Source organism: Chiloscyllium plagiosum, unplaced genomic scaffold (genome assembly GCF_037043375.1).
Source record: "Chiloscyllium plagiosum isolate Xiang-an unplaced genomic scaffold, Cpla_swu_hap1 HiC_scaffold_10, whole genome shotgun sequence".
Classification (NCBI taxonomy): Eukaryota; Metazoa; Chordata; class Chondrichthyes; order Orectolobiformes; family Hemiscylliidae; genus Chiloscyllium; species Chiloscyllium plagiosum.
In genome coordinates, this window is record NW_028270148.1 from 1,857,277 (window position 1) to 1,875,998 (window position 18,722).

At 42.9% G+C, this 18,722-nt stretch overlaps 1 protein-coding gene across 3 annotated transcripts in view; it reads right to left on the reverse strand.

The window, feature by feature from the left end:
* Nucleotides 1-10,505: 10,505 nt before the first annotated feature.
* The window catches only part of LOC122553146 (protein EFR3 homolog B-like), a 211,183-nt gene continuing 202,966 nt past the window's right edge, over nt 10,506-18,722 (reverse strand). For all 3 annotated transcript variants that reach the window (XM_087991014.1, XM_087991015.1, XM_087991017.1), the window contains exon 23: nt 10,506-12,765. In XM_087991014.1, the coding sequence (XP_087847140.1) occupies nt 12,660-12,765 (106 nt within the window). In that variant the 3' untranslated portion in view covers nt 10,506-12,659. The remainder of the gene's footprint in view (nt 12,766-18,722) is intronic.

Here is an 18,722-nt window from a genome sequence, read left to right on the forward strand (position 1 = left end):
CCTGATGAAGGGCTTTTGCCCGAAACGTCGATTTTGCCTGTCCTCGGATGCTGCCTGAATTGCTGTGCTCTTCCAGCACCACTGATCCAGAATCTGGTTTCCAGCATCTGCAGTCATTGTTTTTACCTAATATCTGGATTCATCCCAGTGCTACGAGCTAGTGAGTGCAGGAATAGGAGGATAGAGCAGATGAATGCATGGCTGAGGAGCTGGTGTATGGGGGAAGGATTCACATTTTTGGATCATTGGAATCTCTTTTGGGGTAGAAGTGACCTGTACAAGAAGGACAGATTGCACTTAAATTGGAAGGGGACTAATATACTGGCAGGGAGATTTGCTTGAGCTGCTCAAGAGGATTTAAGCTAGTAAGGTGGGGGGGGGGGGGGGGGGGGGTAGGACCCAGAGAGATGGTGGCGAAAGAGGTCAATCTGAGACTGGTACAGGTAAGAACAGAAGCGAGTCAAATAGTCAGGGGAGGCAGGGACAAGGTAGGACGAATAAACTAAACTGCATTTATTTCAATGCAAGGGGCCAAACAGGGAAGACAGATGAACTCAGGGCATGGTTAGGAACATGGGACTGGGATATCATAGCAATTACGGAAACATGACTCAGGGATGGGCAGGACTGGAAGCTTAATGTTCCAGGATACAAATGCTACAGGAATTACTTAGAACATAGAACATAGAAGAATACAGCGTAGTACAGGCCCTTTGGTCCTCGATGTTGCACCGATCCAAGCCCACCTAACCTACACTAGCCCACTATCCTCCATATGCCTATCCAATGCCCGCTTAAATGCCCATAAAGAGGGAGAGTCCACCACTGCTACTGGCAGGGCATTCCATGAACTCACGTCTTGCTGAGTAAAGAACCTACCCCTAACATCTATCCTATACCTACCACCCCTTAATTTAAAGCTATGGCCCCTCGTAATAGCTGACTCCATATGTGGAAAAAGGTTCTCATGGTCAACCCTATCTAAACCCCTAATCATCTTGTACACCTCTATCAAGTCAACCCTAAACCTTCTTGTCTCCAATGAAAACAGCCCCAAGTGCCTCAGCCTTTCCTCATACGATCTTCCTACCATACCAGGCAACATCCTGGTAAACCTCCTCTGCACCCGTTCCAGTGCCTCCACATCTTTCCTATAGTATGGCGATCAAAACTGCACACAATACTCCAGATGTGGCCGCACCAGAGTCTTATACAACTGCAACATGACCTCAGGACTCCGGAACTCAATTCCTCTACCAATAAAAGCCAGTACGCCATATGCCTTCTTCACCGCACTATTTACCTGGGTGGCAACTTTCAAAAATCTGTGTACATGGACACCAAGATCCCTCTGCTCATCCACACTACCAAGTATCCGACCATTAGCCCAGTACCCCATCTTTTTGTTACTCTTACCGAAGTGAATCACCTCACACTTAGCTACATTGAACTCCATTTGCCACCTTTCTGCCCAGTTCTGCAGCTTATCTATATCCCGCTGTAACCTGCCACATCCTTCCTCACTGTCAACAACTCCACCGACTTTCGTATCATCCGCAAACTTGCTCACCCAACCTTCTAGCCCCTCCTCTAGGTCATTTATAAAAATGACAAACAGCAATGGTCCCAAAACAGGTCCTTGCGGAACACCGCTAGTAACGGCACTCCAAGATGAACCTTTACCATCAACTACTAACCTCTGTCTTCTTCCAGCCAGCCAATTCCTAATCCAAACCTCCAACTCACCCTCCATGCCATACCTCTGTATTTTTTGAAGTAGCCTACCATGGGGAACCTTATCAAACGCCTTACTAAAATCCATATACACCACATCTACCGCTTTCCCCTCATCAACCTCCTTCGTCACCTTATCAAAGAATTCAATAAGGTTTGTGAGGCACGACCTGCCCTTCACAAAACAATGCTGACAATCCTTGATCACATTATTCCTATCCAGATGTTCATAAATCCTATCCCTTACAATTCTCTCTAAGACTTTGCCCACAACAGAAGTGAGACTCACCGGCCTATAGTTACTAGGGTTATCCCTACTCCCCTTCTTGAACAAGGGAACCACATTTGCTAGCCTCCAGTCTTCTGGCACTACTCCTGTAGACAACAAGGACATAAAAATCAAGGCCAATGGCTCTGCAATCTCCTCCCTTGCTTCCCAGAGAATCCTAGGATAAATGCCATCAGGCCCAGGGGACTTATCTATTTTCACCCTTTCCAGAATTTCCAACACCTCTTCCCTACATACCTCAAAACCATTCATTCTACTTAATCGTGTCTCAGTATTCACAGCGGCAACAATGTCCTGTTCCTGAGTGAATAGAAAGGGAGGCAAGAGAGGAGGGGGAGTGGCACTTTTGATAAGGGATAGCATTACAGCTGTGCTGAGGGAGGATATTCCCGGAAATACATCCAGGCAAGTTATTTGGGTTGAACTGAGAAATAAGAAAGGGATGATCACCTTATTGGGATTGTATTATAGACCCCCCAATAGTCAGAGGGAAGTTAAGAAACAAACTTGTAAGGAGTTCGGCAGCTATCTGTAAGAATAATAGGGTGGTTATGGTAGGGGATTTTAACTTTCCAAACATGGACTGGGACTGTCATAGTGTTAAAGGCTTAGATGGAGAGGAATTTGTTAAGTATGTACAAGACAATTTTCTGATTCAGTATGTGGATGTATCGACTAGAGAAGGTGCAAAACTTGACTTACTCTTAGGAAATAAGGCAGGGCAGGTGAATGAGGTGTCAGTGGGGGAGCACTTTGGGACCAGCGACCATAATTCTATTAGATTTAAAATAATGATGGAAAAGGATAGACCAGATCTAAAAGTTGAAGTTCTAAATTGGAGAAAGGCAAATTTTGATGGTATTAGGCAAGAACCTTCGAAAGCTGATTGGGGGCAGATGTTCGCAGGTAAAGGGACGGCTGGAAAATGGGAAGCCTTCAGAAATGAGATAATAAGAATCCAGAGAAAGTATATTCCTGTCAGGGTGAAAGGGAAGGCTGGTAGGTATAGGGAATGTTGGATGAAATAAAGAAATTGAGGGTTTGGTTAAGAAAAAGAAGCAAGCATATGTCAGATATGGACAGGATAGATCGAGTGAATCCTTAGAGGAGTATAAAGAAAGTAGGAGTATACTTAAGAGGGAAATCAGGAGGACAAAAAGGGGAGATGAGATAGCTTTGGCAAATAGAATTAAGGAGAATCTAAAGAGTTTTTACAAATAAGGACAAAAAGGTAACTAGGGAGAGAATAGGGCCCCTCAAAGATCAGCAAGGCAGCCTTTGTGTGGAGCCGCAGAAAATGGGGGAGATACTAAGTGAGTATTTTGCATCAGTATTTACTGTGGAAAAGGATATGGAAGATATAGACTGTAGGGAAATAGATGGTGACATCTTGCAAAATGTGTGTATTACAGAGGAGGAAGTGCTGGATGTGTTGAAACGGGTAAAGGTGAATAAATCCCCAGGTCCTGATCAGGTGTACCTGAGAACTCTGTAGGAAGCTAGAGAAGTGATTGCTGGGCCTCTTGCTGAGATATTTGTCGATAGTCACAGGTGAGTTGCCGGAAGACCGGAGTTTAGCTAATGTGGTGCCACTGTTTTAGAAGGGTGGTAAGGACAAGCCAGGGAACTATAGACCAGTGAGCCTGATGTCGATGGTGGGCAAGTTGTTGGAGGGAATCTTGAGGGACGGGATGTACATGTATTTGGAAAGGTAAGGACTGATTCGGGATAGTCAACATGGCTTTATGTGTGGGAAATCATGTCTCACAAACTTGATTGAGTTTTTTGAGGAAGTAACATAGAGGATTGATGAGGGCAGAGCAATAGATGTGATCTATATGGACTTCAGCAAGGTGTTTGACAAGGTTCCCCATGGGAGACTGATTAGCAAGGTTAGATCTCATGGAATACAGGGTGAACGAGCCATTTGGTTACAGAACTGGCTCAAAGGTAGAAGACTGAAGGTCGTGGTGGAGGGTTGTTTTTCAGACTGGAGGCCTTTGACCAGTGGAGTGCGACAAGGATCGGTGCTGGGTCCTCTACTTTTTGTCATTTACATAAATGATTTGGATGTGAGCATAAGAGGTACAGTAGTAAGTTTGCACATGACACCAAAGTTGTAGGTGTAGTGGACAGCGAAGAGGGTTACCTCAGGTTACAACAGGATCTGGACCAGATGGGCCAATGGGCTGAGAAGTGGCAGATGAAGTTTAATTCAGATAAATGCGAGGTGCTGCATTTTGGGAAAGCAAATCTTAACAGGACTTATACACTTAATGGTAAGGCCCTACGGAGTGTTGCTGAACAAAGAGACCTTGGAGTGCAGGTTCATAGCTCCTTGAAAGTGGAGTCACAGGTAGATAGGATAGTGAAGAGGCATTTGGTATGCTTTCCTTTATTGGTCAGAGTATTGAGTACAGGAGTTGGGAGGTCATGTTGCGGCTGTACAGGACATTGGTTAGGCCACTGTTGGAATATTGCGTGCAATTCTGACCTCCTTCCTATCGGAAAGATGTTGTGAATTTTGAAAGGATTCAGAAAAGATTTACAAGGATGTTGCCAGGGTTGGAGGATCTGAGCTATAGGGAGAGGCTGAACAAGCTGGGATTGTTTTCCCTGGAGCATCGGAGGCTGAGGGGTGACCTTATAGAGGTTTACAAAATTATGAGGGGCATGGATAGGATAAACAGGCAAAGTCGTTTCCCTGGGGTGGGGGAGTCCAGAACTAGAGGACATAGGTTTAAGGTGAGAGGGGAAAGATATAAAAGAGACCTATGGGGCGACGTTTTCACACAGAGTGGTACGTGTCCTAATGAAGGGCTTTTGCCCGAAACGTCAATGTTCCTGCTCCTCGGATGCTGCCTGACCTGCTGTGCTTTTCTAGCACCACTCTAACCTAGAATCTGGTTTCCAGCATCTGCAGCCCTTGTTTTTACCTAGTGATACGTGTATGGAATGAGCTGCCAGAGGAAATGGTGGAGGCTGGTACAATTACAACATTTTAGAGGCATTTGCATGGGTATATGAATAGGAATGGTTGGAGGGATATGGGCCGGGTGTTGGCAGGTGGGACTAGATTGGGTTGGGATAACTGATCGGCATGGACGAATTGGATCGAAGGGTCTGTTTCTGTGCTGTACATCTCTATGACTCTATTTAGACTTGACACATTAGCTTGCTCACTCCAGGGATGCTGTCTGACCCACTATGATTTAGCACTTTTTATTTTCAACTTACCACCATCTCAGTGGCAACTAAGGACAGCAATAAATATTGGCCCAGCCAATAAAACCCATGAGTGAATTAAAAACCAGTAATCTTGTAAATATTTTGTTTAACCTCCTTGCTTTATGCTTTGTGCTCTGTCCATAAAGTCAAAGTATCCTGTGTGCTTTTTAAACAGCCTTCTGAATCTGCCTTGCCACTTTGAAAGATTTGTATCCATACAACTCCAGATTTCTCTGATCCTGTTATTATTTTAGAACATAGAACATAGAAAGGTACAGCACAGAACAGGCCCTTCGACCCACAATGTTGTGCCGAGATTTAATCCTAATGTAAAATATAGTAACAACCCTTGCACCCCTCAACTCACTGCTATCCATGTGCATGTCCAGCAGTTGCTTAAATGTCCCCAATGACTCTGCTTCCACCACCACAGCTGGCAACGCATTCCATGCATTCACAACTCTCTGCATAAAGAACCTACCTCTGACGTCTCCTTTATACCTTCCTCCTAATATCTTTAAACTATGACTTCTCGTACCAGTCAATCCTGCCCTGGGGAAAAGTCTCTGGCTATTGACTCTATCTATTCCTCTCATTACCTTGTACACCTCGATCAGGTCTCCTCTTTTCCTCCTTCTCTCCAGAGAGAAAAGTTTGAGCTTACTCAACCTTTCTTCGTAAGACAAGCCCTCCAGTCCAGGCAGCATCCTGGTAAACCTTCTTTGCACCGTCTCCAAAGCCTCCGTATCTTTCCTATAGGAGGGCGACCAGAACGGGACACAATATTCCAAGGAGAAAGTGAGGACTGCAGATGCTGGAGATCAGAGCTTAAAAATGTGTTGCTGGAAAAGCGCAGAAGGTCAGGCAGCATCAAAGGAACAGGAGAATCAATGTTTCATTCTCCTGTTCCTTTGATGCTGCCTGACCTGCTGTGCTTTTCCAGCAACACATTTTTAAACAATATTCCAAGTGTGGTCTCACCAGGGTTTTGTTGAGCTGCAACAAAACCTCGCGGCTCTTAAACTCAATATCCCATTAGTGAAAGACAAAACACATTCTGCTTTCTTAACAATCCCATCCACTTGGGTGGCAACTTTGAGGGATCTATGTACTTGAACACCAAGATCCTTCTATTCCTCCACACTGCCAAGAATCCTGTCTTTAATCCTATATTCAGCATTCGGGTTCGACCTTCCAAAATGCATCACTTCGCATTTATCCAGGTTGAACTCCGTCTGCCATTTCTCAGCCCAGCTCTGCATCCTGTATACGTCGCACTGCAGCCTGCAGTAGCCCTCTATACTATCGAGGACACCTCCAATCTTTGTGTCATCGGCAAATTTACTAACCCACCCCTCAACCTCCTTATCCAAGTCATTTATAAAAACTACAAAGAGCAGAGGCCCAAGAACAGAGCCCTGTGGGACCCCACTCAACACTGATCTCCAGGCAGAATACTTCCCATCTACAACCATTCTCTGCCTTCTGTCAGCCAGCCAATTCTGAATCTAGATAGCCAAATCTCCCTGTATCCCATACTTCCTGACTTTATGAATGAGCCTACCATGGGGAACCTTATCAAATGCCTCGCTGAAATCCATATACACCACATCTACTGCTCGACATTTGTCGCCCTGTCTTGTCACCTCCTCAAGGAACTCAACAAGATTTATGAGGCATGACCTGCCCCTCACAAAGCCATACTGACTGCCTTTAATCACACTATGCTTTGCCAAATAGTCATACATCCTATCCCTCAGAATTCTTTCCAAAACTTTGGTGACCACAGGCGTAAGACTGACTGGTCTGTAATTGCCAGGGATTTCCCTATTCCCCTTCTTGAAAAGAAGAACAACATTTGCCTCCTTCCAATCCTCCGGTACGACTCCTGTGGAGAGTGAGGAGGCAAATATCCTCGCCAGCGGCTTAGCAACCTCCTTTCTCGCTTCCCGGAGCAGCCTAGGATAAATCTGGTCTGGCCCTGGGGACTTATCAATCTTAGTATTTTCCAAAACTTCTAGCACATCAACTTCATCAATCTTGATCTGGTCAAAACTGTTTCTCAGCTCCTCTAAGTTTTCATTTACAACAAGATCTCTTTCCTTGATGAAAACCGAAACAAAAACCTCATTTAGGGCTTCCCCTATCTGCTCAGACTCCATGCACACGTTCCCTATGCTATCCCTGATTGGCCCAACCTTCTCCCTGATCATTCTCTTATTCCTCAGGTATGAGTAAAATGCCTTTGGGTTCTCCCTATTCCTTCTTGCCAGGCCTTTTTCGTGCCCCATCCTGACTCTCCTAAGTCTATTTCTGAGCTCCTGTCTAGCAAGCCTGCAATCCTCTAAAGCTGTGCTTGATCCTTGCTTCCTCCACCTTGCATAAGCTGCCTTCTTCCTTTTGACGAAAAGCTCCTCTGTTCTTATCATCCAAGGCTCCTTAATCTTACCCCTTCTTGCCTGTCTCAGAGGAACAAATTTATGCATCACTCACAACAACTGCACCTTAAACAGTCTCCACATGTCTGCTGTGCCCTTTCTGTGGAACAATTGCTCCCAATCTGTACTTCCCAACTCCTGTCTGATAGCGTCATAATTTCCTTTTCCCCAATTAAATATCTTCCCTCGGTAACTGCTCCTTTCCCTCTCTACGGCTATGATAAATGTGAGGCAGTTGTGATCACTGTCACCAAAATGTTCACTCACCGCTAGATCTGACATCTGTCCTGGCTCATTGCCGAGCACCAAATCCAAAATGGCCTCTCCCCTCATCGGTCTGTCTACATACTGAGTAAGGAAACCCTCCTGATCACACCTGACAAAAATGGCTCCATCCAAACCATCTGTACTAAGGAGGTTCCAGTCGATATTGGGAAAGTTGAAATCACCCATAACAACAACCCTGCTACTTTTGCATTTTTCCAGAATCTGCCCACCTATGAGATCTTCAATCTCTCTTTTGCTTTTAGGTGGTCTGTAGAAAACCCCCAATGCGGTGGCTATTCCCTTGCTGTTCCTAACTTCCACCCATACTGACACAGTAGACAAACCTTCCTCAACAATCTTCATTTCTGGAGCTGTGATGCACTCTCCGATTAGCAATGCTGCACCCCCTCCTCTTTTTCCACCCTCCCTGTTCTTTCTCAACGTTCTAAACCCTGGAACATCTATTCTTGATGAAGGGCTTTTGCCCGAAACGTCGATTTTCCTGCTCCTCGGATGCTGCCTGAACTGCTGTGCTTTTCCAGAATCTGGAATCTGGTTTCCAGCATCTGCAGTCCTTGTTTTTACCCTGGAACATCAAGCAACCATTTTGTTCATTGTTCTTTCTTCACAAACTCATCACATAAGACCAGTGATCATAATATGATTGAATTTACTCTGCAATTTGAGAGGGAGAAGACAGAACCAGAGATAACAGTATTACAGATGAATAAAGGCAACTATAGAGGCATGAGGGATGAGCTGGGTAGAATTCACTGGGAGAGGAGCCCAGCAGGAAAGACAGTGGAACAGCAATGGCAGGAGTTTCTGAGAGTAATTCAGGCGAGACAGCAGAGATTCATCCCGGCTGGAGTGGAGCGGGGATGGTTGTTGGACTAGGGACTGGTGCGGGCAGTCAGCACCTTCGAGCCCGCTCAGACCAAGCGTGGAATCCCCCTGCACTGATCTACAAAAGACTGTAGTATTTATCCTCTTAATGTTATTTCTTATTTTTCTAACTTATAATATGATTAATTGTAAGAGAATGTAACTTTTTGTTCCTTTATTTCTCTACTTTTTCTAAATTTTGTATCTAGGTACTCTGTACCTAAGATGACACTGTGTCGTGTCGCATTGTAAACTTTTCACTGTACTCATGTACTTGAGTACACATGACAAAAAACCTAATTATTCTAATTCATATGTTCCACTTGACACATTTTCTAGTGGTAAAACCAATTGTAGCATCTGTTCGAAGTCCAGTTGAACTTCAGTCAGTCAGTGCTTTTGCATGGTTACATCATTAATCCCATATACCACACGGTCTCTCAGCATCTCATTATGGGTTAAACTAAGTTTACTTGCCTCTGCCAGTTGTCTTAACCTCATCAAAAATCCCAAAATAGATTCCCCTGGTTCTTGAAAGGTGGAGTAAAACTGATAAGTATCCCAGTCTTCAACAGCAGGATCAAACGAGTCATGCTTCCTGCATAATAGTATGATGCCAGAAATGCTTACCCCAATTCAAAGATGATTGTTGCAAGCAAATTTCTTCAGGAGCAAATTTATTCTCTCATCACCACTGAAATAAATCCACAGAGGTCAGTATCCCGTCATCAAGTCACCCTTTATTTACACGTGCATAGTATTTGATACTGGTCAGATTTCCTCAGAACCAACTCTCAGAGTGAACAGAATCTCTAACACTCCTGTTTATATCTGTCAGTCAGGGCTCCTTTATTGGAGCAGGTTAATAGCCCCAGTCAGGCCTAACTTGTATTCCATGAGGTCCACCTAGCTGACCACGTTATAATCACTACAAGAACTGGTTATAACCTTTCAAACATTTCCTGGGTAACTATCCAGGTAAGTGAGCCAGAATCCTTGAAAGTCTCTGGCCATTGCTCAGTGTTAGAGATTTTTTTCAGGGAGTTCTAGACTAAGGATAATTGCCATATGAAAGTTTAAACTTCCTCAGCTTGTAGTCAGTGTGTGGGACTTCCATGGGGTCCTGACATGCATTTTTGAGATCTCTGAATATCTACAGAATGAAAGAGCTGGATTGATAAGAATTAACAGATAGTGAGTTGTAAGAGAAATGGAAACAAAGTTAAGCTGGTGGAGCAGACACAGGTCTTAGAATTTCAGCAGGCAGACCAATCAAATCATCAAGTGTGGTGCTGGAAAAGCACAGCCGGTCAGACAGCATTGAGGAACAGGACAGTTGATGTTTCAAACATAAGCTCTTCATCAGGAATGAGGAAGAGCTTCAATCACCACATTCCTTATGAAGGACATATGCTCGAAACATTAACTCTCCTCTCTTCGGAAGCTGCCTGACCGGCTGTGCTTTTCCAGCACCACACTTATTGAGTCTGATCTCCAGCATCTGCAGTCCTCACTTTCTCCCAATCAAATCATCAGCTCAATTTCCCCTGGCTGTTAAAAATTAAACAGAACATTGGATACAGAAAAGTTTGGAGGGAACACAATTCTTGAACAGGTATGGAGATGGCTGTATGGTTATCGGAGAATGAAAAAGATTGACAAAGTTAACATTTTAGGTCAATGACCTTTTATCAGACTGGGAAAAGTTAAAAACATAATACATTTTACACAGATGAAAAGCAGAGGGTGGAAGCAAAGATGTGTACAGAGGATGTATAAATGACAGAATAGCTGTTCTCCAAAATCAAAAATAGGAGAAAAACAAAATTAAAACCAAAACATGCAAAGAAAGAGGATGGGACAGAGATCATTGTCTAAAACTGTTGAAATCAACCTTAAGTACAGAGCATGAAAAGTGAAATATGAAGTCCTGTTCCTCAAGCTTGTGTTGAACTTCAATGGAGCAGTGCAGGAAGCCAAGGCTAGAAAGGTGAACAAGGTGAAAAATTAAAATGGCAGGTCACCAGAAACTCAGGCCATTTTTGTGGATTGAATGAATGTGTTGCAGCCAACCAATCTTCATTTGTTCTGCATTACAGTAAACCTCATACTGAACAGGAAAAACAATTTACTAGACTGAAGGAAGCAAGCATAAATCCTCCTCTGGGCAGATCTTCATTTATCCCATTACCTGCCAGTATTGGAGAAAGGCAGTATCTGGTTTCAAGGAATTAGATAATTGAGTTGCCAAATAGACTGAAAGATTTTTCCCATCTAAACATGTCCATCTGTACAATGGATATATATGAATGTGTATGTGAAGCACCTTTATGCACACTGATTGCATATGGTGTGCATATGCATTATCTGCATTCAGTGGGCACACTTCCGTAGTGTCAGGATGTGTACATGTACATGAATTTGCTGTGTATGTGCACCTGCAAGAGCTGTATACCATCAATACTGTTTGTCAGGATTCCAGGAAATCTGAGATTGTGAACACTTCCTTTTGATTCAATGTTGATTTGTATTCAGACTTTAGAGGAAGTGAGAGTACAGCTGAATGAATAACATTTCTTCAAAAACTTCAGCATAGACAACAGCTTTCCATCATTAATGTACAATAAAAATATAGTTGCAAAGAATGAGGAGAACAGTGAAGGGTTGCTGGTGGAAATCTAGCACTTGCCAAATTCTACTTGGTACATCCAGTTAAGTTCAAATGTAGCCTGCAAATGCATCTGTAATATTTCTGTCAGCATTACACACATAATTAGAGATCAATTCACAATAATTAATGTCAAAAATGTAGGTTAATCCACAACATTACTGAAGACTGGCACATTTTTGCCTTCACAGAATAACAGAAAATAGAAACACAAGATAAGCTTGACCTGTGAGCGGGGATTCCTGTTTGAAGTGGTTGATACAGCGTGCAGCATCAAGCAGTACCAAAGGTGTTCCAAACAAAAACCACAATGATTTTGTACAGGAGCTGCTGGAATTTCTCAGATGACCAGTGCAAGTGTGCTGCCCTAAATAATTCTGCATCAACAACAGATAGGAAGACACAGGATTTGTCCCTCCACACCCCCAATTCTACTCACCCCTTCGGGTTAGTGATTGTGAGATGATAGTCTGGTCATTCCACACCTTTTGTCTACACTGATTCATGGAGGCCACAGTCTAATAGAGAGAACAAGAAACTGAAACACGAAGAGAGTAACAGATTGGAAAAGATTATCCAACATTGTTTGTTCGGTAGATTTGCCAGTATATTTAAACAGGCATAGAGTCTGCCACATTCCTCAATCAATAAGAGTGCTGTGGGCCAAGTGAAATTGGTTAAGGTCATAATCAACATTCTTAGATTGGGCCTAAAGTTTAATGTCTGAGAAGCAAATGCTGGGTCTGTTGTTATCTTGTGATCATCAATTCATGTTAATTGCATTAAAAGACATTTCTTCTTCAAATTTCACCAATCATAATGCTCAGCAGCAGCCAGATCATACACTTCCACAGGAAGCCCTAAACTGCAGTAAAACTTGTCTATGATCTCAGGCAAGCATATGCAAGGCAATGAAAGATAATGTCTTCAAAACAAAGCATTACTAAGCTGTAAGAATGACGTTTGATATACTAGTACCAGTAGAAACAATAGCTGTGTGTGACTGCTAACATTCTGCAAGGAATGGTTGAAAGGATGCACTAATACAATTTCTGCTGCTGGGTCACTCCCATGTGCAAATGACACTGGATGAGAAACCAGAACCTCTGCAATTCAATGAAGGTTTGTGTTGGACCGTATTGTGCTGCTGCTAGTAGACACAAAGATCTGGGAACTTCATCTCGTAAACTGGCACTGAACGAGACTGCATCTGGCCATAACCAGCTGTGATGGTGCCTGATGGACTGGGAGGTGGTCTAGAAATAAAGAGAAATTTAGAAAAGACAAACTGAGTGAATAGAGCAACAGCTGTTCTCTAATTATATAGGTCATAATGTGAACCAGTAGAGTCATAGAGTTACAGAGTCATCCAGTACAGAAACAGACCCTTTGATAAGGTATCCAGTATACAGCTATATCTTATAGAAAGATAAAAAGTAAATCTACAGGTTACATACAAAGGAAATAGGAATATGGTATGTTACCAGGGAATGAACATTGAAATGCTCAGTTTAAACAACATCAGAGACAATTAAACCTGTTTATACAGAGGAAGTATAATGAATTTGGGACTTTACAAGAAAAATATCTCTTTTAATTGGAAACAAAATAGAATTATCTGAATTAAGGGGCAAGAGATCACTGTATTTCTGCCCAGGCAGGCCCATGTGACCTGGCTATTACAGCAAAAGAAAACCAGCCATTGAAAATCAGGTGGCAGTTCTCAGACCTTGACACAGAAAGAGGTGTAGTGCTTTTTGGACATACATATGGACAACATAAAGAAATCAAAGCTGTTGGAAGAAGCAGCAGCTCTTCCTCTGAAGAGTTCTATATGAACAACCAGTGAAGGCAAGCTTGCAGTATTCAGCAGTACAGAACCCTTGAGCAATTTCTGAATTAGCACAAAAAGAAAAAGGAGCATTTTAGACTGTTGAGCATGTGATGGATTGTTATATGGTGTAAAAGGAAATCTTTACAAACTGCCAAATCAAAGATAATGAACATATAATCTTCACAATCAGAAATATGCATGATGTTCGAGCATTTTCCCATGGTAACCAGTGAAAATGTTAGTGAAAGCTGGACCTATGCCGTGATAGGATCCTGTGTCAACACACTCTATTTGTGTATATCTAGTGTCACTAAAGATGGAGTCAACTGTGTGAGTTGCTAATGTCATAGGTTCAATGCATACAGCTTCAGAAAATGATGGTGCATCTAGATTGCTGCGTCTACTGCAAGTCCACCTTCACTGGTCAACACATTGAGACTAACTGTCTACCTGATAATGACTGGCCTTATAATTATCCTGTAATTAATGCCATAGCCATTTGCTCATCTTGCAAGCTTTATTGAAAATTAAAGCATATTAAAGCTATTCTGTCAGACACTGGCTGTGTTGATCATATAATTATTGCTGTCTATTGCATTAATCACACAACTGGGACACAGTCTGCCACTTTTTGATCTGAAATAGGTCTGAACTACTTTAAATTACCCCGGAAATGCAAAGTATTTCAAAATTCTGAATATCTAGTTAAGCAGACATATTTACAGGGCTCACAGGATACCGTGGCCATCCAAAAAGACCCTCTGCCTACTGCACAATTCATCAATATTGCATATGAATCTTGGTGTGGCTATGATGCTACACTCTTTGAGGAGAAAGTGAGGTCTGCAGATGCTGGAGGTCAGAGCTGAAAATGTGTTGCTGGAAAAGCGCAGCAGGTCAGGCAGCCTCCAGGGAACAGGAGAATCGACGTTTCGGGCATAGGCCCTTCTTCAGGAATGAGGAAAGTGTGTCCAGCAGGCTAAGATAAAAGGTAGGGAGGAGGGACTTGGGGGAGGGGTGTCGGAAATGCGATAGATGGAGGGAGGTTAAGGTGAGGGTGATAGGTCAGACTGGGGTGGGGGCGGAGAGGTCAGGAAGAAGATTGCAGGTTAGGAAGGTGGTGCATCGAACTCAGCACCGCCTTCCTAACCTGCAATCTTCTTCCTGACCTCTCCGCCCCGACCCCAGTCTGACCTATCACCCTCACCTTAACCTCTTTCCACCTATCGCATTTCCGACGCCCCTCCCCCAAGTCCCTCCTCCCTACCTTTTATCTTAACCTGCTGGACACACTTTCCTCATTCCTGAAGAAGGGCCTATGCCCGAAACATCGATTCTCCTGTTCCCTATGATGCTACACTGTATATCCCAATGACTGTTTGATTGAATCCAACAGCATGTGCCTCTGGTTGTCTGTAATAGGTACGATGCAGGCTGGACTCAACCAGCCTGCACACACAAAATCCAAAGCAAACCAACTACTGTCGGATGTGATTCCAGAATTGGGCAACAACTTATGAACAGCCCCAAGTGTGCTGAAACTACACTAACAACTATTTAAAGTCATCTAAAAAGCTCATAACATGCTCATTTATCCTTTGTAAGAACAGCATATATTTACACGCAGGGAAATTTTCTCAGCAAAAATAAATATTTTCAACCACTGCACCTTTTTTGAATTGTTCTGGAGCTGTTGGATCTTATACTTCTGCACTATTTTCTTCAGGGCGAAACCTCAGTCAACCAGACTCAGCTTCCCAACTAATGAGCACCCCTTTTCCCCATAAAACAAATAATTGCAATGTCAAATTTGGCATTCTTGCATTTGTCTCAACAAATGAAGACCAAACACTTAGGCTTCATATTTCTTTCTTCAGAAATACTTATTATTCAGCCTGGTGAGGCAGGGAACAATCAGCCCAATGGATGCTTGCAGTGCCTTGAGATTTAATCTTATATTTCTATCCATCTACTAGGAGCATGGCGCAAAGTAAAATGTGTTGACTGGGATATTTCGATTGAGGTAATTAGTTAATATAAAGGTGCTTTCTAAAAAATGTATGTACTCATTGTGTGTTTAGTAGCATTTGATCTATGTTGGGATTTTTATTTGTTAGTTATCGTAATATGTGAAAAATAAATGCAAAATATTATCCTTTGGAAGGTTCTGGTAGTCATTGGGAAATTCATACCTCTTTTAAAAAATGTAAAATTCTATGTTTCTAAGTCATTGGTTTCTATGTGGTTTGTTACAAAAGGGTCTGAGGCTTATGGAGAAAAGATGAATGAGTAAGATTTAGGGATAGGTTGAGAGACTGGGTATGTGGAATTGAGGGATTAATGGCAGAAAGTGGGTAGGTATAGCTGACAGTGGTCAGGTGGCAGTGAGGGATATGGAGAAAATTAGAGGTGGGAATGGGTGATATGAGGAGAATGCATGCAGGAGGAGATGTTATTCGAACCTCATCCATATTGCAAATGACATTCCAAGTCACTCTGAAGACTCCACATAATCTTTGGACCGGAGTGGACAAAGACAGAAGTCACATGACACCAGGTTATAGTCCAACATGGTTATTTCAAATCACAAGCTTTCGGAGCACTGCTCCTTCATCAGGTGAAGATGAGGGAAGCACCTCCACTGTGCCTGTACACTTCCTTCCACTTTACCTGCCAAAGGAGCAGCTCTCCAAAAGACCATAAGACATAGGAGTGGAAGTAAGGCCATTCGGCCCATCGGGTCCACTCCACCATTCAATCATGGCTGATGGGCATTTCAACTCCACTTACCCACATTCTCCCCGTAGCCCTTAATTCCTTGTGACATCAAGAATTTATCAATCTCTGCCTTGAAGACATTTAGCGTCCCGGCCTCCACTGCACTCCATGGCAATGAATTCCACAGGCCCACCACTCTCTGGCTGAAGAAATGTCTCCGCATTTCTGTTCTGAATTTACCCCCTCTAATTCTAAGGCTGTGTCCACAGCTTGTGAATTCAATAAAACCTGTTGGACTTCTGACTTTGTTTAGATAATTTTTGGGATTACTATCATTCCTCAGCTTTCTTGATGTGTCTGCATCCTTTGACTTGATTGATGATACCTGGGATTTCGATGTTGTTGCCATTTCGGAGACATAGGTAGAGAAGGGTCAGGAATGGTTATTGCAGGTTCTGGGATTTAGATGTTTCAGTAAGAACAGAGAAAATGGTAAGGGGGGAGTGTGGCATTGTCAGTCAAAGACATAATTACTGTTGCAGACAGAATGTTTGAGGACTTGGTCTACTGAGATATATGGGCTGAGATTAGAAACAGGAAAGGAGAGGTCACCTTGCTGGGGTTTTTCTATAGGCCTCCGAACAGTTCCAGAGATGTACAGGAACGGACAGCAAAGATGATCCTCAATAGGAGAAAGACTGACAGGGTAGTTGTTATTGGAGACTTTTACTTTCCAAATATTGACTGAGAATGCTATAGTTCAGATTTTGTCCAATAAAGGCGAGACCACGTTAGATTTGGTACTGGGTAATAAACCCGGCCAGGTGTTAGGCTTGGAGGTAGATGAGCACTTTGGTGATAGTGACCACAACTTCATTATATTTACTTTAGTGATGGAAAGGGATAGGTATATACCACAGGGCACGAGTTGCAGTTGGGGAAAAGGCAATTACGATGCAATTAGGCAAGAGTTAGGATGGGGAAGAGAACTGCACAGGATGGGCATAATAGAAATGTGAAAATTATTCAAGAACCAGCTACTGTGAATCTTTGATAAGTATGTACCAATCAGGCAAGAAGGAAGCTGTTGAGCCCAGGAGCCGTGGTTTACTAAGGAAGTTGAATCTCTTGTCAAGAGGAAGAGGAAGGCTTAAGTTAGGATGAGATGTGAAGGCTCAGTTCGGGCGCATGAGGGGTACAAGTTAGCCAGGAAAGACATAAAGACAGGATGGGACATGAGAAGTTGTTGGCGTTAGGGTCAAGGAAAACCCAAGGCTCTCTATCCGTATATCGGGAATAAAAGAATGACTAGATTAAGATTAGGGCCAATCAAGGACAGTAGTGGGAGGTTGTGCACGGAGTCAGAGGAGACAGGGGAAGCGCTAAATGAATATTTTTCGTCGGTATTCACACTGGAAAAAGACAATGTTGTCGAGGGGAATACTGAGATACAGGCGACGAGAATAGATGGGATTGAGGTTCACAAAGAGGATGTGTTAGCAATTCTGAGAAGTATGAAAATAGGTAAGTCCCCTGATTAGGATGGGATTTATCCTTGGATTCTCTGAAAAGCCAGGGAGGAGATTGCCGAGCCTTTGGCTTTGATCTTTATATTATCATTGTCAACAGGAATAGTGCCAGGAGATTGGAGGAAAGCAAATGCTGTTCCTTTGTTCAAGAAGGGGAGTAGAGACAACCCTGGTAATCATAGACCAGATAGCCTTACTTTGGTTGTGGGTAAAGTGTTGGAAAGGGTAATAAGAGATAGGATTTATAATCATCTAGAAAGGATGATTAGAGATAGTCAACATGGTTTTGTGAAGGTTAGGTCGTGACTCTCAAACCTTATTGAGTTCTTTCAGAAAGTGACCAAACAGATGAATGAAGGTGAAGGGTTGATGTAGTGTACATGGATTTCAGTAAGGCGTTTGATAAGGCTTTTGCACAAAATGTGGAGGCATGGGATTGAGGGTGATTTAGCGGTTTGGCTAGCTGAAAGAAGACAGAAGGTGGTAGTTGATGAGAAATATTCATCCTGGGGTTCAGTTACTAGTGGGTTCAATGCTGTTTGTCATTTTTATAAATGACCAGGATCAGTTCATAGAAGGATGGGTTAGTAAATTTGCAGGTGACACGAAGGTTGGTGGAGTTGTGGATAGTGACAAAGGATGGTGTAGGTTACAGAGGGACATAGATAAGCTGCAGAGCTGGACTGAGAGGTGGCAAATAGAATTTAATGCGGAAAAGTATGAGGTGATTCATTTAGGAAGGAGTAACAGGAACAAAGATTACTGGGCTAATGGTAAAATTCTGGGTAGTTAGATGAGCAGAGAGGTCTCAGTGTCCAGGTACATAGATCCTTGAAAGTTACCACCCAGGTTGATAGGGTTGTTAAGAAGACATATGGTGTGTTAGCTTTTATTGGTATATGGAATGAGTTTTGGAACCATGAGGTTATGCTGCAGCTGTACAAAACTCTGGTGCGGCTGCACTTGAAGTATTGTGTACAGTTCTGGTCACCGCATTATAGGAATGATGTGGAAGCTTTGGAAAGGGTTCAGTGGAGATTTACTAGGATGTTACCTGGTATGGAGGGAAGGTCTTATGAGGAAAGGCTGAGAGACTTGAGGCTGTTTTTATTAGAGAGAAGAAGGTTGAGAG